Source organism: Balaenoptera musculus, chromosome 15 (assembly GCF_009873245.2).
Source record: "Balaenoptera musculus isolate JJ_BM4_2016_0621 chromosome 15, mBalMus1.pri.v3, whole genome shotgun sequence".
Classification (NCBI taxonomy): Eukaryota; Metazoa; Chordata; class Mammalia; order Artiodactyla; family Balaenopteridae; genus Balaenoptera; species Balaenoptera musculus.
The window spans coordinates 40,329,983-40,355,008 of NC_045799.1; the positions used below are offsets into that span (position 1 = coordinate 40,329,983).

The window sequence follows — 25,026 nt, forward strand, 5'->3', positions numbered from 1 at the left end:
CATCACCAAAAGTCCCTATTCATCAGGTTCCCCCTGATCTCCCGTGTTCTAATCCTCAGAAGTTAACTATACATCCACTCTCTCTGTCACTATCTCCCTCCCCCTTCAATTCTCTACCACTAAATTCCCTGGAATTCACAGTACATCATCAGTAAAAATTACTGTATCTCAATTATTGTATCTCTGAACATTTTCTTCATCTTCTTGCTCTAACTGAAGCCTGGCTCTCCCCTGAAGATACTGCACAAGGCGGCAGCTTCAAGTGTTTGTTGGTGCTGCTGGTGGTGGTGGCAGCAGCGTTTGGTTTCTTCACAGAGCACTCACACCAACTGGCCTAGGGAGGGGGTGGGTGTATGGGTCATTAGTGCTCTTTATCCAGTTCTAGGAAGTGTGTTACTGGTCCAGGGTTAGGCAGAGTGACTAACTGACCAATAAAACAGAGAGCCAACCAATAGATCCACACAGTTTTGAAATATTGGTACCTGACAGAGGTGACATGTCTGATTACTGGGGGAAAGGAGAGATTATTCAATAAATGGAAGAGGATAAAAAAGATCTGCCATGTAGAAGAAGTTGAAATTGGATTCCTACCTTATATCATACCAAAAAAAAAAACAATCAACTCCTGATGAATCAAGGACTTAAAAGTCAAAAATCAGTCCCAAATGATACAAACCCATCTCCCATCAATGTTAACAAAGTTAAGAGCTTTAATGAGATATAGTTCAAATACCATACAATTCACCCATTTAAAGAATAAAATTCAATGTTTTTTAGTACATTCACAGATACATGCAACCATCACCACAGTCAATTTTAGAACATTTTCTTCTTCTCAAAAAGAAACCCTATCTCTCTCCCCTGCAGGACACTCTGACACCCCCCCACCCTCCCACCACTAATCTATTTCTTGTCTCTATTGTCTGTTCTACATATTTCATACAAAATATGTGGCATTTTGTGACTGGCTTCTTTCACTTAGCATAATACTTTCAAGGTTCATTCACTTTATAGCATATATCAGTACTTCATTCCTTTTTATGCACCCAGATGTTTCAGACATACTTATAAATTAGATGAAAATATACACAACAGAAAGCAAAGGAGTGAATACTGAAATCTGGATGATGGTTATTCTTAGGTATGGGGAAGCAGGAGAGATCAGATGGATAAATTTAAGTTGTTGCACAATTCTAGCTTTTATAGTGGGTTCACTTTTTACTAAAAATAAATAAATAAAAGAAGGTCACGCTGGACCAATGATGAAAGAGTATCTTAATCCAGAGATTATAATGAATATACTTATGTGAACTAGAGGTACATAAGAATAAAAGGACAAGTTTAATAAACTTGACTATACCATTTTTGTTCTTCAAAAGACACTCTGAAGAGAGTAAAAAGGAAAATCACAAACTAGGAAAAGCTATGTGCAAAATATATGGTTGATAAAAGACAAGCCCAAAATATAGGAAGAACTCCAAGTAGAGGAAGAACTCCTATGAATCACTAAAACACAGACAAAGAACACTACATAAAAAATGGTCAAAAGACATGAATAGGTATTTCACAGATAAGAAAGCAGGAAAAAAATATTCTTTTCATTAGTAATTAGGCAAATGCCTGAGCAGTTCTTTAAAAACATTAAGTTAGGTCATATCACTTCCATTTCCCATTGCATTTCAAGTAAAAGTTAATAAAGTCCATCCAGAGGTCTACAAAACCCTTTGTGACTTGGCCACCTCTCTGCCCTCACCTTCTATTACTGTCCACTCCCTGGCTCATTCTGCCTCATTATTCCTGAACAAATCAAATATGCTTTCCCCTCAGGGCTTTTGCATTTATTGCTTCCTCTGCCTGAAATGTTCTTTCCCAGGTTAACACACAGGGTGCAATGTCTTTCCCATTAGCTCTTTGTACAAACGTCATTTTCTCAATGAAGCCTTCCCTTACTGCCCTTTTTAAATGGCTACCCACTCCCACCCATGAACTTCCGTTCCCCATCCAGGTTTTATCCTTTTGTTTCTATAGCCCTTAATCATCATCTGATTATTTTACCTATTTATTTGTTTACCAATTCCCTTCATCCCCTCTCCCCCAGTGCACACACACTAAAATGTAGGACCCCACAAAGGCCTGGATCTTTGTCTGTTTTGTTCAGTGCTATCAGAGAAGAGTCTGGCACACAGAGCAGGAACTCAACAAATATTTGAAAGTAATACACAAATTGAAACCGTAATGAGATACCATTACTTACATACTCAATTGGCAAAAAATCACCTGACAATATAAATTAATGGTGAGGATAAAGAGCTATGGGAACTCACACTACTGGTTAGAGTAAAATGGTACAAGCACCTGGGAAAACAATTTGGCATGACCTAGTTAAGGTAATTGTGAGCATGCTGTACAACCAAGAAATTCTACACATATCCAAGAAATTCAATATATACCTAAGGTGACAAGTCCAAGAATATTCACAAAGACATTGTTTATAATAGCAAAATACCACAATAACCGGCAACAGAACAGATATATTATGATATATCTATAATGGAATTCTATGTAACAGTGAAAATTAACGGACCATGTCTTCACATATGGATTATGAATAACTCTCAAAAATAGAACGTTAACAGCAAAAAGCAACTGACAGAAGAATACACAGAGGACGCTTTTATAAACTTCAAAATTAACAAAACTAAATATAGGCTGTTTAGGGATACATGCATAGGTGGTTAAACTATTGTATAGAAAAGGGGGATGATTAATATGGAATGCAGTTTCATAGTTTCTTCTGATAGAGAAAGGAAGAGGGTGTAACAGAGGAGTCTCACAGGCGACCGCATACGTTGGTAATGTTCTTTCTTAAGCTGGGTACACAGGTGTTCATTTTATTCTTTTCCTTTAAACTGTATACACAGTGTTTACCTTTTGTATCTATGCTCTACTTTCCCACAGTAAAGTTGTTTAAAAAAAAAAAGGGTAGTAAATGTTCAGTCTTTGACAACTGTGTGCTAAACTAGGTTTCACTGCCTTTTGTCATTTAATCCCCATCAAAACAGTAGGTACCTAAACTCAGACCTTCTGACACAAGCCCTCTACACTCTTTCCATGATCGCAGTAAACTACTAATGCTATCCCAAACTTCATTATAAGAAGGTCCCGATCTATACACTGTTTTTGGAAAATCCACCTGTAAATTGATGGCTTGAAACTTAGGGGTGTCTAATTGTTTTCCTCCCTAGGAGAGGTTCTAACTACAGAAGCTATTAACATAAGGGCATTTTGAGGCTGCAGTACAACCGAAATGTCATTTCTAAATTAATTAAACAAAAAAATCTTTCTTTAATAAAAATGAAATGAAAAGCACTTCAACCTCCCTAGCATTTCAATATTTAACGACCTTTTAAGCTAGATTTTTCTTGCTGCAATCTAAGTATTTTCTTCCACATATACTGGGCTGAGTTTATATAAGTAAACTGTAATTCTGACTACGGCTAAAAAGACTTCCCAAATAACTATTAGGAAAGCAGTGTCTTCCCAACCTTTTTCCTATTATGACATATAAAAAATAATGCTTGCACAGCACACTGGAGTAAATGGAGGAGGCTACCAGAGAAGGAAACGAAACTGGGGGCTCTGGTTGATCTAAAGGCTAAAGGGATCAATACCTGGGCAAATCTGTAATCCACAGGTGGTGCGCTGGTTGGGGATCTCTGAAGTAGAGTACCATTTAAGGTTTACTCCTTTTCTAGTATTTGTAATTAACTCAGAGTTTATTTCATTGGCAGTGTCCTCCACTGCAACATTGAAAAAGTTACAGAATGAGAGTTAACAGAGAATGAAAGTAACACTGAAAATTAGGACTTCAATATATCCATGGCTTGTTTTATAAGCTAGCACTGTTTCTATTCTTAGGGATTCTCTGTTGACAGAAATCTACTAAAGTAATCTATGATGGGTCAAGCATTCTTTGGGTCCAAAGATATCAGAATCTTGGAATACCAACTAACAACACATATGCCTAGAAGCCTGCAGTGTTCAACAGCAAATACGCAAAGCTTTCCGTTGGCTTTTTTTTTTTTTTTTCTAAAAACCTTCAGAGCAGCTTATTAATCAGAAGACAGGCTTCTTAGACATTGTCACACATGTGATCCTGGTCGTAGACCAAACTGTTCCCACACCCTGAGAAGTCTGCTTCTGGCTCAAAATTATGAATCCAAATAAATTACTTTAAAAATATTTTTAAATCTCTCTATGCTTCCACAGAAAGAAGCAGCAACAGAAACCTAAAATGAAATACACTTTATGACAATCTAAGGTGACAATGCTTAGGAAAAGCTTGGTGAAGTCCAAGGCAGACAGATATCCCTAATTTACGCAAGCCAATTCTTAGAGAAGCATATGCCTTCGAAATGCATGCTTCAATTTACCACTGAGGCGTATCATTCCAAACACCAAGGGAACCCGCCCAAGTCAAATTATTGGCACTCATCTTTTGACATACATAGGATCAGATTTTCAAGTTTATGCCAAATAATTTTACAGATAAAAGTTTTCCATGTCACTGAATGAGTAGATTGAGCTAAGGCTATCTCTTGATAGCTCATTTGATGAGAACTATCCCCACCCTCAATGAAAACTATCATGAGAGGGAGGAAAGTACTTGTAGGCTCTCTTCCCCTAGTAGATTATATCAGGCAAACAGTGTCACTGTGTACTGAAAATAATACAGAGCCCCTCCCACAAGATACCTGCAGATTCAACCTGCTTAGCTACCAGTTCAAGCTACAATATTTTTACCAGCTTTACCTTGGACCTCAAAGTTTTAAATTATCATTGCATTATAGTCAGTGAGCAGTTGTCTACAACGGTCTAACCAAAAGGGCACTCAGAAAGGCTGGCAAATCTTTCAGAGCGCAGGAACATGGCATATGGTCCCAAAGTGGGATTAAGTTTTATATCAAACCAAAGATCTATAGAAAGTACTTATGCCCTTTCCTTTGTGTGGCTTCAAACCTTGAGTCAACTGTAGAAACTAGATTTGATTTTGTGTATTTTATCAGCATTTCTGAGGAGCCTTCATAAATTAAAAAATAAGAAGCTCCTTAGTTAGCACCATGAATTAACAGAACTGTTTCAAGATAAATGATAAGAGGCATGAATATGTTCTACTCGTAGGAATTTATCTCTAAGAAAATTCAATATAAGGTTATTATGTCCTGCATAATAGCGAAACATTAGAAAGAGCCTAAAACATAAATTAGATACACAATGGAATGTGATGCAGGCATTATGATTAAAAGATTATTTAGAAACATGTAAAAATAAGTATGAGAAATGAAACAAAAAAGGAGAATGCAAAATGGGAGTATAATCAACTACATGTGCCTGTAGAAGATAATGGATAAAAATGAATGTGTAATAGCTAAAACATGGAAGCAACCCAAGTGTCCATCAATGGATGAACTGGATAAGCAAAATGCGGCATATATACATATATATACAACACATACATACCATGGAATATTACTCAGCCTTAAGAAGGATGCTACAACACGGATGAACCTTGAGGACATTCTGCTAACTGAAATAAGTCAGTGACAAAAAGACAAATACTGTATGATTCCATTTATATGAGATACTTAGAGTAGCCAAAATCAGAGAGACAGAAAGTAGAATGGTGGTTGCCAGGGGCTGGGGGAGGGGCAATGAAGAGTTGTTTAATGGATATAGAGATTCAGTTTTATAAAGATGAAAATGCATATGGAGATGGATGGTCGTGATGGCTGCACAATAGTATGAATGTTCTTAATACCACTGAACTACACACTTGAACATAGTTAAGATGGTAAAGTTTATGTTACGTATATTTTATCACAAAAAAATTGGGAAAAAAACCAAATGTGTTAAAGTAGTATAAGGTTATATGACTTTTCAATCTTAGAAAAAAAAGAACAGCAATAATGAAACTGCTGAAAGTAGTCTGAGTGAATTCTGTCAAAATAACACATGAAACATGTGTGTGAAAAATGACAGTGTGCTAGCCAGGCAGTCAGTATATAGAATGATGACGTGGGACAACCTCAAATAGAATAGGCAAAAGCTCTGCTTTAAAGACCAAAGAATTCACAACTTCAAACAAATCACCATAGCTGTGGGCTGTGGGAAAACAATACATGAAACACGCTCTCTGTTCTTGAACCGACTCTGGGCAGATTGTAAATCTAAGGCAAAGTCAAAAAAAGTACTACTGTCTGGAAATAGTAGCTACAGATGCAAACAGTACAACTGACATGACACACAGGCAGAGAGGGAAAGGCCCACATTAAGAGAATCAGCCTAGATGCTGGCAACCAGAAGCACTTATTGATTTACGTATTTAATTGGGATCCTAAAACAGCAGACCAATTAACCTAAAACTTCAAAAGGTATGGGAATTTTTAGCACTTTCTGAAACTACTACTATTATAAAAATATCTTCAGTTTTGCTTTAGATCTTTTCTTTAAAAGCTTCTTGGAAAACTTAAAATAAAATTAAATCTTAATACTAACAGAAAATTATTGTTAAAATAATCCAGGAAATTCTGAGAAATTTACTGGCAACTCTATGGAGAAAATGTGCTACCACTGTTTTTAGATAACCCTAGCTGCTTCTCATTTTTATTACATATTCCACAAATGATTTAATTTTTCTTTTTTTGGGGGGGGGGGCACAGTAAAAGTTTCAGCTTATTACCATACAAGGCCCTTATAGTCAACCTGTTAACTGGATGATTTAAGGAAGGAATGGACACCTAAGTTTTAAAATTCAAGCTATGTACTAGCTGTGTACAAGTTATGATAGTGCACTGCAAACTGGTTTCCTCCCCATCACCAAAACATGAAGCAAACTGCAAATTCTTTTTAGCTTATTTTAGTTTTCCATTTAATGCTCTCCTCTACACTGAACTCAAAATTTTAAACATCTGGTTATTTTAAAAGTTCTGACCAAAAAAACAGTTTTGCGACTATATTTCAAATAATGGATACACTGGCAATAAATGGAAATAAGAGATATAGCCAAAAGTAAATAGTGAACAGGTTTTAAGATGTCTGAAAATTAAAATGTTTGAAACCGGGCTGCCTAGCAAAATGAATGCCCAACTGATTCAAAACATTTTATTTCTAAATAAAGAATGAATAACACAATAGCCACAGATACAGGTCATTAATGTCTCTGTGTTTAAGCTTCCCATTGGGTCACTGAATAGAGAAACGGAGATGGAATAAAGATGGGGAAAAAGGAAGTACAAAGGATAAAGAACAGATACCAGAATCAAACAGAACCACAGTTGTGAAGCGTGGAGGAAAGAGTAAGTAGAGGGAGGAGGAGCTGCGACCTCACCTCTCACCTCCATGCGTGGGCGTCAAGAAGGACTCCTCTCGCGGGATGAGACAGCAAGGAGTCCTTCCTTCTTCTCTGCCTTCCATGTCTCCTTCAAAAGACTAAGAATCCCACAGCTCTGGGCGTTCCCGACAAGATCTGCCCAGACACTGACAGTCTCACCACTAGTACAGCTTTAAGAGGTCAGTATTCATCTCATTATATCCTTTATCTCTATTTAATTCTGTCATCACAAGAAGTCCACAACTTTCAAATCATCCCTTCTCCTAAAAATATGCTGAATATTCCCATTCCCACCCTTCCCCCAAAAGAACATTTCTACACCTTAGTCCATCATAATCAGTCATTAATAGTTATTAACAAAATCCTCTTTATTCATTCCCTTGCTAATTTGAGTCTCACTGAAACCTGGTTCTTCTCTGAGGACACTGTTTCTCCTGCAGCTCTTCTAGGTGGTGAATTTTTCTCTCCCACACTCTGTCCATCTTGTTACTCACTGCCAACTCCAGTCCACTGGCTGGTCTTCCTCCTAAAGTCCCCAACTTTTAGTAACATGTTATCAGACTACACCGCCTACTCCCCCGTTACTGCAGAGATCTAATGACTGTAGTCACACCCCTCACTTCTTGAAGAGCTAAGCTTTGGCTCACTGCCACTCTCTCCAATTCTAGCCCTGTCACAATTCTTGGTGATTCCAATATCCACACGGATGACTGTTCCAACACCCTGTGCCTCACAGTTCACTGACTATTATTCCATACTCCCTGTAATCTCAGAAACTCCCCCCATAACTAGAACTGTCATTATCAAAACTGCAAACCCACCATAATCTTAATTTCAAGTATCCTACTCCTCAACCACTAGCCCCAATCCTTCCATTTTATTTTCTCTAGTACCCCAAGGTTAACAATTCTTTTGTCTCACAGGGACCTACAGTCCATCAATCCTCTCACCTTTCCCCCATCCGTCACCCCCAATATACCCTCATTTCCCTCCTAACCCAACATAGATACTATGGTCCATCATTACAATCACCCCCCTCCCCCCCTCATCCCTACTCTCAGCTGATGACTTTACTTCCCATTTCACTAGGAAAATATAAGCAAATAGAAGAGTACCACAAGTTCCCACCACCATTTCTACTCATTACCCTCTGTGACCATATTCCTTCCCTTCTCTCCTGTTACAATGGGTGAAATGTCCATGTACATCTACCAAAGGCCAATTCCTCCACTTGAGCAAAAACATTCCAACTCCTTTTGCCTACTTTAGAATGTAGTTCTCTGCATCATTTTTTCCTGTCTGTGGATCACTCCCAGAAGTAATATAGCATGCTGTTATTTCCTCTCATATTAAAGAAAAATGCTCTCTTGATCTCACTTTCCCTTCCAGTTTCTAGAGGGAGTTCTACTAGCATAAGTTAGAATGCTAACTAATAAATGTAGAAGAAATGACAGAAACAGAAAATCAATATTTTGCAGCCAACAATATAATAACTGATTCAAGCAAGGATCTATAAAAATCTATAACATCACCAAGTAAAATGCTGGGGAACAGGATATTCACACACTGCACAAATTACCTATCAGTTACAAAAGAAAAAATAGAGCTTTATGATGGAAATATCAGTAGGACACCACCTTAAGTGAGTGAGCAAAGTTATAACAGCACAAAAAATGGGAGAAACTGACATTATGTGCCTCCTGATGTGAAGCAATGGGAAGTATACAACATCATTCATGGAAAATTCTTGCCAAAAACCTTTCAGCTGAATTGTGAGGAAACAATCAGACAAATCCAGATTGTGGGTATTCTATAAGTCAACTATTGTAGACACTTTAAAACTGACTGATCCTGGATCAGGATAAAACACTGTAAAGAATATTACTGGAATGAGTGAGAAATTTGACTACTATTTTAGCGATATTAAATTCCCTTAGTGTGATAATAGCGTCATGCTTATGTAGAAGAATGTCTTTGTGTTTGGAAGTTACATGTCGGAGTATTTTTTTAAGGATGAAGTGTGATGACGCCTGCAACTTCCTAATCATCAAATATTTTAGAAAAAGGAGTTGTCTCTCCTAACTGTCTCCAATTCCACTCCTCATTCTCTCCTAACCCCATTAAGTTCATCCTCCCCATTCCACCAAAACTCTTCAATGGTCTCTACATTGCTAAATCCCATGGTCTTTCTTAGTCTGTATTTTACTGACCCATCTTCTCACTGAAATGCATTCTTCACTTGGCCACTGGATACCCCACAACCCTGAATTTCCTCCTTTGTTTCTGGTAGCTTCTTCCCAGCTGCCTCTGGATGGTCCCTGCTCACCTCTCCTCAACCTCTAAATGCTGGAGTACTCCAAGGGATCAATTTTTGAACCTCTTTTCTTTTCTACCTACAATCACTCCGTTGGTGTTCTTTACTTACAGAGATCTGTACAATGAAGATTCTCAAATTTTTTATCTCCAGTCTTGACCTCTTCCCTGAACTTTAAACTGGATATCCAACTATCTCCTTGGCATGTCTATTTCAATATATAATAGGCATCTTACATGTGACGAAGAGAATTTCTGAAGTTCCCTTGAAAACCTGTCCAACCCACAATCTTTATTATCTCAGGATTATTACAATAGCCTCTTGACTGATCTCCCCAATTTTGTCCTTCCCTGCCACTTTAATCTACTCTCAAGTACAGCAGCCAGATTGGTCCTGTTAAAAATAAGTCAGCTCCTCTTTTTATTATATCTATGGGATGATGGATGCTAACTAAACTTATTGCAGTAATCATTTTACAATATATGTAAGTCAAACTATTATGCTGTACACCTTAAACTTATACAGTAACATATGTCAATTATATGTCAATAAAACTGGAAAAAAAAACCAAGTCAGATCTTATTGCTTCTCAGCTTAAACACTCCAATGGTTTCTCATCTCACTCAGAGATGTTCAAACCCTTAAAATGGTCTGCAAGACCCTCATGATCTGGCCCCATTACCTCTCTGACATCATCCATTATTCTCTCCTTCACTCACTCACTGTGGTCACACTGTTCTCTGTGCTGCTCCTCAAACACACTAGATAAGCCACAGCTTCAAGGCCACTCACTTGTTATACCCTCTGCTCGCACTCTCCTCTGCATGGCTCACACCCGACCTCCACTTCCTTTAGTCTCTGCTCAAATATTTTTCTTACTAAAGACTTATCTGTCTCCCCTTAACCAGAAATATAAGCTTTATGAGGTCAAGGATTTGTATGTTTTGCTCACATGGTGTCTAGAATGGTTCTTGGCATATGCTCAATATTCGAAGGAAAGTTGAGGCACTGCAGGATGATGAGTAGAAAAAAGACCAGATATCCTTTTCACCTGTGTCTATTAATCAGGAGATAACTAAGGAAAAGAGGACTTTTATCATATCTAATCTCCTTTAAGATTACAGACAAAGAAACATGTCATTATCTGTTCATATTCTGGATGAAATTTCAAAGATTAAAATACACGGCTTGCAGTATCTACAACAAAAAATTTTTATCACATAAATTATTAGGGGAGGTTATTTAACATATGAGATCAAACTCATTATGCTTCATTTATATGTATATTACAAATTCCCTAATGAGGCACATTCATCGATAAAGTCTCAATATGCTAATTACATGTGTTACTTTCTCTACTCATCAAAATGAGTCAGGCAGGATACCTTATTAGCAACACATTGAGATGGGCAATGCTACTCCACATCAAAACAATGGATTACAACGTTCCTTAAAAATCTTAAAATTCAACATTTTTAATCATTTATAATCTCAATAACGCTGTATTATCACACCTTCATGAGGAACTAAAACATCAAGAGAAAGAGTAGTTCACTCCAGTTGTTACACCCATGTACCTGTTATCTGCCTCCCTTAACACTTACCCTCGAAGAATTAAACTCCTAATGTTACTATATTGTATAATCCAACGTAAAAAGATAGGAAGTTTAAACAGTCTAAACTAAAATTTCTTTCAAGCCACGCCAAGTGCAGCAACTGTTAGTGATTATTAAGAGTACTTATTTTTCTGCAGAGTTTAATATTTTGGAAATTCAAGCCACAGAAAAACTGATGCATGATATACTATAATCTCATACTGACCCTCTGTGGTTTACTGAAGTATAACATCAAAAAAGTCCTGCGGTTCAGGGTAATTGTTACTGGGAACATACATTTCTTAAGACACAAATTCAACAAAATACACGTGTGACACGAATAGTACTCTGTAGCTTACAAAGTACTCTATAATATCTCAAATTAAGCAAGAAAGGTATTATTAGTCCCACTTTCCAAATAAGTAAACTGAGATCCTGAAAGAGTAGTTCATTTTTCTCATTTAACATGTCTAGTATGTAAAAGACCCCTTACATTTACATACACAAAGAAAACGCACGCACGCACTTGTGTGCACATCCATACCAAAGATTCACAGGGTAATAATACCCCATACGGGGCCTTCAAAAATACTATGGTTAAAGACTTTAAAAAATGCATTATATAGCAAAATATCAACTTTCCTTCATTCATCTAAGAGTAAAAATTACATAGCGAATGTTGATGATAATTCCATGAAACTGGCACTTTCATCATTGTTGAAGGCATTAAAAACCGGTACAACCCTTTTGGAAAGCAATTTGGCAGTAATCTCAAGACACAAAAAGTGTCCGTGTCCTTTCCTAGTAATTCCATTTCTGGGAAGCTAGCCTATGAAAATAATTTAAAATATGGAAAAAGCTATAGATTATTTATAACATTCTAGATGCTTGGCATCTGAGATTTAAAATTTGAGGCTTGGACACTGGTAGTTTTAACAGCTTGTGAGAGAACCACAGGTTGATCCACAGCATATGTAAAGTGGCTATGTGAGTGAGGAAGTCATGTTACTAACTGATGAGTGAGCCTGACTGCCAGCATTAGCTTCTCCTTGTGGTCTCTACAAGTTCTCACATGCACAGACGTTTCTAAAATGGGGTAGGTGGGGGGGAATGAGCATCTTTGTTAAAAAATTGTTTTTATAAGTAAAAGGCCCTAAGATAGCAAGCCTATTACTTGGCTGGTGATAAAAGTGAAGAGATCTAAGGGAGTACTGATATTTGTGGGTTTGGGAATTGTAACAGCCTTAGATCAAATTTCTTTTCAATGCCATGGGCCTATTGTAATGAAAGATCAGAAACATGACTAAAATATTCAACAACAGAGAAATGATAAATTAAACCACAATCTACCTAATCACTCAGTGGCCGAATAAGGGTAATGGAATTACAGATGCTAATTTTTCATTTTACATTTTCAAAATATTTTAAATGACATTAATATCACATCCACAAATAGCAAAGTCAAGATAAAAATGTACTGCTAAATATAAGAGGGAACAGTCGCTAATTCATCACATGAGATCAGCATTACCCTGATACCAAAAGCTAATTAAGGATATTTCAAGAAATGAAAACTATAGACAAATATTCCTCATTAACACAGGTTCAAAAATCTTTTATGAAACATTACTAAACTGAGTTCAGGAATATAAAAAAAGTACAATGAACCATGACTAAGTGAGGTTTATCCTAGGAAAACTGTACTGCTTAAATCTTCCTATGTATCACTTTTTGGTATTTGCACTACATAACTGTACTAATAAAGACAAAGGTTAGATCTGGCCCACTCAAAATAGCTCTAAAATATTTAATATAAAACTTTGCAATCAACTTTATTTTAAATCTTCTTTCTCAAATAGTCACCGGAATACCTCAATTTAAAATACGTTCATTTAAAATATCTTCATTCAATAAGCTCATTCTAAGATTAGAATTAAGCTACAATTACAACATACTTGACTGAAAAACAGAATCCAACATTTCCTGGAATCATAAATCCAAGGACCTCATATAAAAAAATTTCTTCACACATCTCTGAGTGGTATGGTTGTATTGCCTTATTGTGAGACTTACTGACAAAGGACACTCAACTCCTTAAAGCAGCCTCTGTGCTCTTCTGATGAACAATCCTAACGATATAGAGAATTCCTCTTTACCTTACACTGAAATCTACTTTCCTTCAACTTTTATCCACTGGTAAAAGCACTGACTTCTGAGGTAGTATGTGAGATTAAGTCTCTGTTTACATACTCAGCCTCCAAGTACTTGAAAATAACTATTAAGTCACTTTTTAGACTTTTCCTCTCCAGGCTAAATTAATTGAGTTCTCTCAACCACTGTTCATATGATAACACTACTAAACTTCATTTTTTCTTACCACCACTTCCTGCAAAAGCCAAACATTTAAAACAAATGGGTTATAACATAGCACCATGTTCCTATAGAAATAGGCAGAAGATATGTGTATATCCTAATAAATTTACTGCAAGAGTCAATCAATCCTCAAATATCAAAATATCCTAGTTTCCCCCCCTCCAAATAAAAACAACCTAAGAAAACAGATGTTTTACTCTCAGTGCAAAAACATACTAGTGTAAGAAACAGAAGTAACTGAATATAGAACAGTTAATGCAATGGTGCTCTAAGTAGTATTTTTTCATCTAGAGACGAATTGAGGCTAAAAGAATTGAATCCTTGTCAAAAATTATACCTACCTTTAAAAGATATACATATATGTAAAAAGCAGTAATTTGCAAAAAACCCCCACATTATTTGCAAAGGTACATGCTGATTTGCCCAGGATTGTTAAGAAAAAATGCATATGCTAGAAAACAACCCTCATTTATCCTAGCTTTTCTTTGTTTAGCTTTGACGTGGTTTTAATGTTATTGTACTAATATTGGGTTATTGAACTCTTCAAGGCAGTTATAAAAACCACTTACGATGCTATACTTCTTTGTTCAAAAATATTCAAAAATTGCACAATTGAGATGGAAAACTATGTATTACATATTTTGTGTTAGTGAAACCTCACTAATTGGTCTAGTAGCAGTTACTGGAGAAAAGTCCACTTATTAATAACATATTTTGAAAAGAAGTTTAATGACTTCAGAATACATGGTGCCTGGATTCAAATTTCTATAACCTGAGAATACTGGAATCAAACCTAGGAAAGGTCTACTTTCATAAATGGATAATTTGTAGTTAGTAAATTAAAGAGACAAAGAATAAGCCGCAGGAGTAGAAAACGCTGGTGCTAAAGTGAATTAAATCAGGCATGCAAATATCACGTTATCTTCCTCACCAAAACACTCCTTGAAAACGTGATTTTTTTAAGTTTATGTTTCCAAAGAGTTGATCTTCTTCTCTTTTATATCCAACATCCCAAAACGAAGGAAAACAAGTGAACATTTAGTTAGTATCTAATTCTTACCTGGAACCCACTTAATTTCCATTTCCATATCATTTTCTTTGCCTTTCTTTTCTTTTTCTTGAATAACTTGCAAGAGCTGCCTATATTTAGCAATTTGTTCTTCATCATCCTTCTGGCTTCTTTTTGTTTTCCCATCTTTTTCTACACTGACTCCATCATCACCTAACAAAAAAATCAATTTCATTTAATACACAGAAATAATTTACTTCTAACTTCAGTGCTTAATCTCAGTCACTGCAGCACCCTTCTAAACAACGTCAGATACACTATAACAATAGAATATCAAAATCAGACTTAAATTTCTTAATACAAAATGAATTAAATGACTTAGGTCTTGTTTATAATAAAAATCAGTTGCAATATAAGTTAGCATGGTCACAATATTACACTTGGGAATCTCTTTTTATTAAAATTCATATTTCAAAATAATCCTGTAGTCATGTAACATCCTTGGACTTTTCCACCCTACAAGCAAGATAGCAGGGATGGCACTTTTTTCCTCTTTATGTCTCCCACCATCCAACAGTGTGGCTTTAAAATGTATGGTCAATAAAAGGAGCCTGAATAGTGTTGGGATGCATCTGATAAATGGATTTAGCCATTCATGCTGATGATACAGATAAAGGAAGTTGCCTGTAATCCAAAACAAAGAATAATGAGTCCTTTCCATTTGATAGTGAGCAAGCATGCTTACTCTCAGGATCTCATTAATACATTAAGAATAAAAATGAATAAATTAGAAGTTTGTGCAATTAATTTCCTCATGTGGAAAATACTCACTTTTACATTTCCTAATTTCATAAAAATAATTATAATACAACGGAACAGTATAAAATTCATGGGCAAAAAATACCAAAGAAAACTAATACGTGAAAAGTTTGTTTGCTCTATATTTCCACTGTAATTCTCCAAGTCAAAAACATAAATTAAGAACCTGGGTTTTAATGTAAAACATACAGACTTACTGAATTGACTAAATGTCCCTAGTAAAGGAAAATTTAGAAGTAGCATACAGAAGACCCTCCCTTCTATGAGCTATGGCTAACTGGTCACTAAATATGTCTGCCATTATTAAGCATTCAGCTGTGAAACATCAATGTTAACAGACTGTCCTTACATTTTCAAAAAGGTGTTGTGAAAAAAATTGTTTAAGTAAATGTTTTTATAGTTTTTTTCTCTAAATGAATAAAAAATAGTCCATGACATTCTTTCCATCCTATCACACTTTTACATTTTCAAACAGCTGAAATTCATTTTTTTCCTGTTTGTGCTTTGTGCCACAATAATAATGTTGGATGGAATTCTGTCATGTATCCCGTAATTCAATGGATAAAACATCAGGAACACATTAACAAAATGGCAATGTATTTCTTTCTATTAAAAGCTTACTTCTGAAAACATAATTAGAAGCAAGCTCCTTCCAGGTTGAAATTTTAGTGGTAAGTCTCTGATGGCCTACTTTAAATTGATTTTTTTTCCAGTACTAAAATTTTACTTTCTGAATCTCTAAAATGTGGGTTAACTCATGGAAGTCTGTTTTTTCCCAATTCAAGGACAAAACTTTGTGAAAGACTTAATAATATAAAGGGAGTAAAAAATTAACTGTAAATGTAAGAAACCCTGGTACGATCTCTTATAAACTACAACAGGAACATACAGTAACTCTAAGGCATTCAAATATACTAATGTATCTATCAGAGGTACTAAACTATAGATTAAAGTGACTTTGCAATCGATTAAAATACTGAAGAAAAATAAAAATGCATGCTTTAAAAAAGTTAATTAGTATATTTCAAACAAAAAGCCATTAATCCTTAAAGTTTTAGAAGTAAAAACATATGACATGAGGTAGTATGCTAAGACTTTACATACATTATCTCAATTTTTCCAACCATGAGTAGGTACAAATATGATCCTCATTTCATACCTTTGGAAAGAAAGGCTTGAGGGCTAAGAAAACCTAACCTAAGTAACTTCACTATGTGGTGAAGTCAGGATTTGAAATCAGCAAAGCCCAAGACCTTAACAAGAATATACTGACAAATTAATGGTTATCCTCCCATAATATTTGCTGCCCTAATGTATTCAATAATGTCATTTCAAAATCTAGTTAAGTTCTCCCAAACCAAACAAAGAAAACCTATTTGGAAAACTTGTATTCAGTCTTCTCAAGAATACATGGAATGATCTTTTTTCCTTTATCTTAGAGCTGCTACTAAAGAAAAACTATCCAGAATTTTCAGAAAAGTGCTAAATGACCATATAGGTATATAAATAAAAGAAAAAGTAGATAAATTAGTGTATCTATGGGGGTAAAAAATGTAAAGGCTATTTGAGAAAGACTCAGCTGTTCTGTATACACTAAAAATAACATGGTCACTCAACTGTTTGGAATGCCAAAGAAATTAACAAGCAACAGCCATCAAGGTCTTAAATGTGAAGGCTTTTGTGCCCATATAAGTACCACTGTAAATCATACACTTTTTCAAAGACTATTAGATACCTAAGAAATTATGTGGTTTTATTTATTTTTATTTTTATTTATTCATTTATTTATTTATTCATTCATTTATGGCTGTGTTGGGTCTTCGTTTCTGTGCAAGGGCTTTCTCTAGTTGTGGCAAGTGGGGGCCATTCTTCATCACAGTGCACGGGCCTCTCACTGTCGCGGCCTCTCTTGTTGTGGAGCACAGGCTCCAGATGCGCAGGCTCAGCAATTGTGGCTCATGGGCCTAGTCGCTCCGCGGCATGTGGGATCCTCCCAGACCAGGGTTCGAACCCGTGTCCCCTGCATTGGCAGGCAGATTCTCAACCACTGCGCCACCAGGGAAGCCCTGTGGTTTTATTAATATGAGATTTCTGAACAAAGAAACTGCAATGATTAAACGTGATTCTCCATTCAATGCGTGAACAGAGTTCAAGAGTAATACTTTATGAAAAACTTAGATCAGTGAAGCAGTATCTTCAGTAGCCTAAAATCATAGGATCTTAAGAAAGTTAAGGTTTAATGGTCCTATGATAATACTAAAGAAGCATTTTAGGATTTATTTAATTTTACATTTATAAAATTATAAATTATAAAAACAATATATATGCAAAAGAAAAACCAAAAGGACAGGTATGAAAAATGTCAGGCTATAAATAAAAGTAAGAATATTCACTCCTGCTAGTTTAAAATACTTTATGTTTAACTTTTATGGTTCTTCATTTGCTGTCAGCACATAATTCTATCTTACTTATAATTGCGCATGGTTGGGAATTCATCTAATAAATGAAAATGAAAGTGTGAAGATATCTGGGAGAGAGTACCAACCAAAAACTAATAAGAAATTACAATCAGGGCTTCCCTGGTGGCGCAGTGGTTGATAATCTGCCTGCCAATGCAGGGGACGTGGGTTCGGGCACTGGTCTGGGAGGATCCCACATGCCGTGGAGCAACTAGGCCCGTGAGCCGCAACTACTGAGCCTGCGCGTCTGGAGCCTGTGCTCCGCAACAAGAGAGGCCGCAACAGTGAGAGGCCCACGCACTGCGATGAAGAGTGGCCCCCACTTGCCGCAACTAGAGAAAGCCCTCGCACAGAAACGAAGACCCAACACAGCCAAAAATAAATAAATAAATAAATAAAATTAAAAAAAAAAAAAGAAAAGAAATTACAATCAAGCAACCAAATTTCCAAACAGAGCCAGATCCAATATAAGGGAAAAGGGGTTTTTTGACCCTATTTTTAAAAAAGGAACTATTTTAAGCAAACAACATATATAATTTTAAAATACACCATCGATCGTTTTAATTGTCAAAAAAATTTTTAGATAAAGATATAGACAATCTGAGAACTTCTGCTTCCATTAATGGGAAGCTAGGTACACTTCAGACCAACCATTTTACTGAGGACATCAAGTTGGATGAAGTGTTGAAAAAAATCTTTTTTAAAAGATTCAGAGGGATTTAAAAAAGAAAAAAAGAAAACTTCAAAGAACTGACAAATCAGTGAAGAATTACCAAGTCAAAATCAAGGAGAAGATGGTGATCAGAGAGATGACCCCAGTGTTCAAGACCTATTTGCCCTGAGTGCATGTACTGATCTACCAAAGAAACAGCTGTGAGACTAACCTATAGTTCTGGCAGCCTGGCAGGCCAAGAAGACAAAGTTAAAGAACCAACTAGTACCCCCACATTTAGTAGGGACCCAAAAGGATATACTCCAGGGCAAGGGTCAACCAGAAGTAAACTAGCTCTCACACAGACTTGCATCACCCACTAGGTCCAGGGAACCTCAAGTCTTAAAACTTGGAGTGCAGTGGTTCCAGAATGATCAGAGTAAATGAAAGTCCTCTCTGATGAGACACTCTCACCTCAAATATCATACCAGCACAAAACGTTAACCAGGCATACAAGTGAACAGAAGTATCTTGTAAAGTAACAGAAATCAACCCCAAAAGATTTGAAATAAATACTGAAATTATCAGACATACACTACAAAAACATGTTTCCTCTGTTTACAGAAACAAAAGAAGGCACTGAAAATAACTGCAATGAGTAAAAAATGTTAAAAAGTGATATTGCTGATCTGAAAAATAGTCAAACTGGACTTTTACAAGTAAAAAAATATAATAGTCAAAATTAACTCAATGAACAGTCCATCAGCAGATTCAACACTGCTGAAAAGAGAATTAGTGGACTGGAAGATAGGTAAGAAAAAATATTCAGAAAGCGGCACAGAAATACAATAGATAAAAAATACAGGAGAGAAACAACATGGAAGTTACAGTGAAAAGATCTAACATATATTTAATTGGAATCCCAGAGGAGAGGGGAGAAGAAATACCTGAACAGATAATGGCTGAGAATAGTCCAAAACTGACTGAAAGATACCATGCCACAAATGCAAGAAACCCAACAAACCCCAAGCACAATAAATTAAAAAAATCTATTCTTAGTTCATATTAAAACTGCAGAAAAACAAAAAGGATGAGAAAACTTTAAAAGCAGTCAATGAGGGCTTCCCTGGTGGCAGAGTGGTTAAGAATCCGCCTGCCAATGCAGGGGACACGGGTTCAAGCCCTGGTCCGGGAAGATCCCACATGCCATGCAGCAACTGAGTCCGTGCGCCACAACTACTGAGCCTGTGCTCTAGAGCCTGCAAGCCACAACTACTGAGCCTGCGTGCCACAACTACTGAAGCCCGTACACCTAGAGCCTGTGCTCTGCAACAAGAGAAGCCACTACAATGGGAAGCCCATGCACCGCAACGAAGAGTAGCCCCCGCTTGCTGCAACTAGAGAAAGCCCGCGTGCAGCAACGAAGACCCAACACAAACAAAAAATAAAAATAAAATAAAATAAAAAAATTAAATTAAATTAAAAAAAAAAGCAGTCAATGAATAAAATCCAGGCAACCTTCAAAAGACTGAAAAAAGTAGACTGACAGCTGACTTCTCAAAAACAACAATGAAGCCAGAAGCCAGCAGGATATTATCTCAATGTGGAGACAGGAGGACTGTCCACCTAGAATTTTTTTACCAGTGAAAATATCTTCACAAATGAAGGCAAAAAAGGAAATTTTTAGACTAAACTAAAATTCAAGAGTTTGACACCAGTAGATACTACTGGAAATTATCAAAGATATACTTAGGGCAGAAGGAAAATGATCCCAGACAGAAGTATGAGATTTAGAAAAGAATAAGGAGCAAAAGTAGTATGGAAAATGTGGGTAAATTTAAACAAAAGAGTAATATTAACGTCCTATGGGACTTAAGAATTACAATATACAGAATAGCATGAAAGTTGTTTTAAGATTCCTTGTATTCTCTAGGAGGGTAAAAAATATTAATTAGCATTAAACTTTTTTTTTTTAACATGTTATTATTATTATTTTTTTAATTAATTTATTTATTTATGGCTGTGCTGGGTCTTCATTTCTGCGCAAGGGCTTTCTCCAGTTGCGGCGAGCGGGGGCCACTCTTCATCGCGGTGTGCAGGCCTCCCACTATCGCGGCCTCTCCTGTTGCCGAGCACAGGCTCCAGACGCGCAGGCTCAGCAGCTGTGGCTCACGGGCTTAGTTGCTCCGCGGCATGTGGGATCCCCCCAGACCAGGGCTCGAACCCGTGTCCCCCGCACTAGCAGGCAGACTCTCAACCACTGTGCCACCAGGGAAGCCCAGCATTAAACTTTAATAAGGATACAAGTCATGATTTCTAGGATAATCACTAAATGAACAGAAAGAGTCTACTTTATAAACAATTGAGCAGAAAAATGGAATGTAAAAAATAATCCAAAAGAAGCTCTTAGTTTAAAAAAGGGGGGGTAATAAAGCATTTTACTAGTTTAAGTGATGCATAACTACAACAATCATGACTAGTCTAAAAGGCCAGACTTTTTTTGTGAGGTCAGGGTTTCAAAGTGTTTTTGGTTAAAGAAATTCAGGCTAAGAAAACACCTTTAAATAAAAAATTTCAATTACTCTCTAAAAGTGTATATAATACTGTGTATGTGAGCTTGCTTCACAGACAGTTTGAAGATTAGTTTGATATTTCCTTTTAAGCTACTGTCAAACTTATTTCCATTAGTAAGTCTAGATTAGGCATCTAAATGCTTACAAATGTAGAACACCAAAAGATGAACAGTACCTTGTAGCTCCTCTTCTATCTCTTCTTCATCTTCACTAGAGGAAGCTAAGTAGGCTTGAAAATCCATGTCCAAAAGCTCTTCCTTTTTAAATTTCCTGTTGAGTGTTGTAATTCTTTCATGATCTGTCTCATCCCAAGTGATCTCCACCTTTCACCAATGAATAAGAAAAAAACAACAAATAAAAATGGAAATGTCAGCAACCCAAACTTGTTAAAGAATATTTATCGTTAACTTGTATGTTTAACAGTAAACTAAAAAAGTTAAGACGTGCTAAAACAAATAATAAATAACATGCTTAATGAAAAGTTTTCTACCTGTGGAAAGGGAACCATTTCAATTAACGTGTGCCTTCATCCTCCTAACTCTTTACTATATGAAAGGTACTCTATTATTTGGAGTAAAAATTCATCAGTGTATGGACTGATTGTGGTGAAAAGAAACAAGAAAATGCACTAGTGAAATAAGTAACATTACTATGAATGAGTCAAGACATGTTTTTCACCTGGAGTTCTAGGCATTTCAGGAGGTCTACAAACTGTCTGAAATTTGCTGATAAAGCTTTCAACACAATCTCAGTGTGGTCCATTTTCCAAAAGAGATTAAGAGCCACTGATGAAAAAGGCATCTATTCATTGGAAGTACAGTAAACCCCCACGACACAGGAATTCATCTATAACATCATCGGTCTTGTGATTGGCTCCTGTCCTCTATGCAGCCCCCATTCTCAGAGTCCAGTTAGAGGTTTAATCTTCATGACAGGGCGGGTCCCACATCCTTGCTTTTTTTCCCCCTCAGGCTAATCTTTCCAGTTCCGGACAACAAAATGGGCACCAAGAGATCCAATCCTTAAAATAGTTGCCATTGTCAGAGAAATTCCAGCTAGTCACCATTCAGAATTATTCTTATTCTGATAATTAAGACTGAGCTGATAACCACAAAACCACTGATGGAACTGGAACAGATGTGGATGATACAGCCAGACCGTTGAAACTCCAGACTGGCTGGCTGGATAGGCTTGCCCATTTTTTAGTCTTGAAAATAACATGATCCTACATTTTATGTGACTGAATCTTTTAGACTTCACTTACTGCATACTGGTGGGGTTTCCCTGTACTCAGTAACTAATTAAGGCCACACAGTACCCACAGGCTGCAAGTGACAGATACAGCAGCTCTCTTTCTGCCACTGGCCTATCCTCAGAAGAGCACAGTGGCTTGTCACAAGAAAGGCAATGAGAAGCCTGTATGGCTGCTGCAGAGTCCAGCTGTGGATAGAAGGTATATGGAGTAGAAGAGCACAGAAACTAGGCAGCTAAGTAACAAACTAATTCAATAAAAATCTTTTGGTTGTTCATTATTAAGCATTAATGTGTCATCTAGTAGTCCTGAATTATTCTACTTCAATTGTTTTTAGAATTTTGGATCATATCTGCAGAAAAAATGTGTTTCTATTTTAAATTTCCACTGGTTTTAACTGTGATTTGAAGTAATCTGTTACCTCCTTACCCCTACTCCCTAGGATATTAATAACTAACATATTACTTATTAAAGAATCTAGTTAAGTAACACTGTATGGGAAAGACAGAAGAGAAAAAAGAAACATTTGCAGGTAATTGACTCAGGCTTAAAGGCACAACAAAAATTTGAAAATAGGTTCCAACACATGTGGGAGATAAAAATGCAAATACACCTGTGGTTGATTTCTATTTGTACTTATGCTTTAAAATTTTGAATCCTTTCCATTTCTAAAGATGCTGTAAGTAAATAACTCTTTTCTTAAAGAAATGGAGTCCAGCTATATATTTTCTAAAGTTAAGAAATACCGTTGATGTTCCCATTGCAGCAGATGTGAAATATCTTGGCTTATATGCTGCTAAATCCACTTCTGAGGCTACATCCTTGGGCTCATCATCAAAAGTAATATCATCTGGTATAAACCTAAGAAACAAAGAAAAAAAACAATTTTATTTAAACATATGCTGCAGTGATAAACAACCAGAGTTTAGATTCTCTTCTAATTAGGTATAGTGTATACATACACACCATATAAGAGATTCTACAGAACACACATGTAGATGAAGCAAACAATGTTAGAAATAACCTTGGCACAAAATTTCTGAAATTCCTAAGCTATAAATCTGTAATTCCACCAAATTTGAGTGAAGTCTGTGTAGGCAGAAACCCTGCGTTAGGAGTCAGTTAATATGAGTCAGGTGTAAACACACATGGGTCCCTCATGTTTCAAAAAGACCTAGACTCCTGATAGCTCAGTCATTGGCTTGCTATATGATATTCTGAAGATCAAATAGAATTATTAATGGGTAAGTGCTCTGAATATAAAGTATCATAGATCTGAGGTGTCATTGAAAATAAGGAAAAGCTTAAAGTTGATTCTTCAAGACTAAAAAAATCTTAACAATTTTATAATTTTTTCCACAAATAAATAGTTGTTAAATGTAAATTAGCCACTGTAATTGTTTGACAATTCTTAGGCATCAGGCTAAGGAATGGGAGGAAAAAAGCAAAGAGAAATGATCCATGGTTATTATATTTAGGTTTTGTAATTTATATAGGAGATTTTATTTCCACACATGAAAAAGCACCTGCTGTATATTGCATTTTTGAGGGGAGGAATGAATAATTAAGGTTCATTAGGTCTATATCAGCGGTCCCCAACCTTTTTGGCACCAGGGACCGGTTTCATGGAAGACAATTTTTCCACGGACGGGAGGTGGGGGTGGGGTGTTAGGCTTAGGGCAGTAACGCGAGCGATGGGGAGCGATGGGGAGCAGCAGATGAAGCTTCGCTTGCTCGCCTGCTGCTTACCTCCTGCTGTGCAGCCTGGCTCCTAACAGGCTGCAGACCAGTACCAGCCTGCGGCCCAGGGATTGGGAACCCCTGCCCTAGATAACAGGATGGCAGCAGAAAATTCCATTTTCTTTTACAAAGTTACATATGACAAAATAAAACAGGGAATATAAGTTTTTCCATGGTCATTGATCTTATTTTCTAGGTACTGCCAGAGCTTATTCTAATACTGCATGAAAATGTCCCCAAAAGGAAACAGAAAGAATAAAATGATCCTGAAAAGAACATGTGAACATGAACTCATGATACGCAGAGTTTGACATTCTAACAAATGTTTGGTAACTACTATTTATATATCCAAAACAAGTACCTCCTTTTGAAACTGTTAACAGAAAAAAGAAGAAAATGTCTTGTTTGATGAGATATGCCCTTCTTGCTATATACTTAAGCATGCTAAACTCTTACCCTAAATTATCAATACAAAAAATTTTACTTGTATTTTTCTACAAGTTGGAATGCTTTTGAAGCGTGAAAGCCGCAGTGATTATCAATTGATGCATTTTTTTTTCCTAAAATATTTCATTTTGAGAACAAAGCCGCTAACAAACCTGGATACAAACAAGTGATTTCTATTGAAAATGTCTCAGTAGAATGGTTCACTGGGTTCAAAGAACTAGGCTAATGATAAAATGGTACAGTAGTTCGGCTTCCCGGTTTCCTTAGAACAGACATTCCCAAACACCTAAGGTTTTTCAGCTCGGGTCAGTGAAGCCTGAGCATGTGGTGGAAATAATGCCCAAGTCTGAAGATAAAGCCAGCAACACCATTCACTGAGCAGCATTGCCCAAAAGAACTTTCT

At 36.4% G+C, this 25,026-nt stretch overlaps 1 protein-coding gene across 2 annotated transcripts in view; it reads right to left on the minus strand.

Annotated features, from left to right (window-relative positions):
• Positions 1-25,026, minus strand: part of ESF1 (ESF1 nucleolar pre-rRNA processing protein homolog) — a 60,026-nt gene that overhangs the window by 23,004 nt on the left and 11,996 nt on the right. For both annotated transcript variants that reach the window (XM_036826579.1, XM_036826578.1), the window contains exons 7-9: positions 23,183-23,297; positions 21,360-21,507; positions 14,733-14,894 (exon numbers count right to left, since the gene is read on the minus strand). In XM_036826579.1, the coding sequence (XP_036682474.1) occupies positions 14,733-14,894; positions 21,360-21,507; positions 23,183-23,297 (425 nt within the window). The remainder of the gene's footprint in view (positions 1-14,732; positions 14,895-21,359; positions 21,508-23,182; positions 23,298-25,026) is intronic.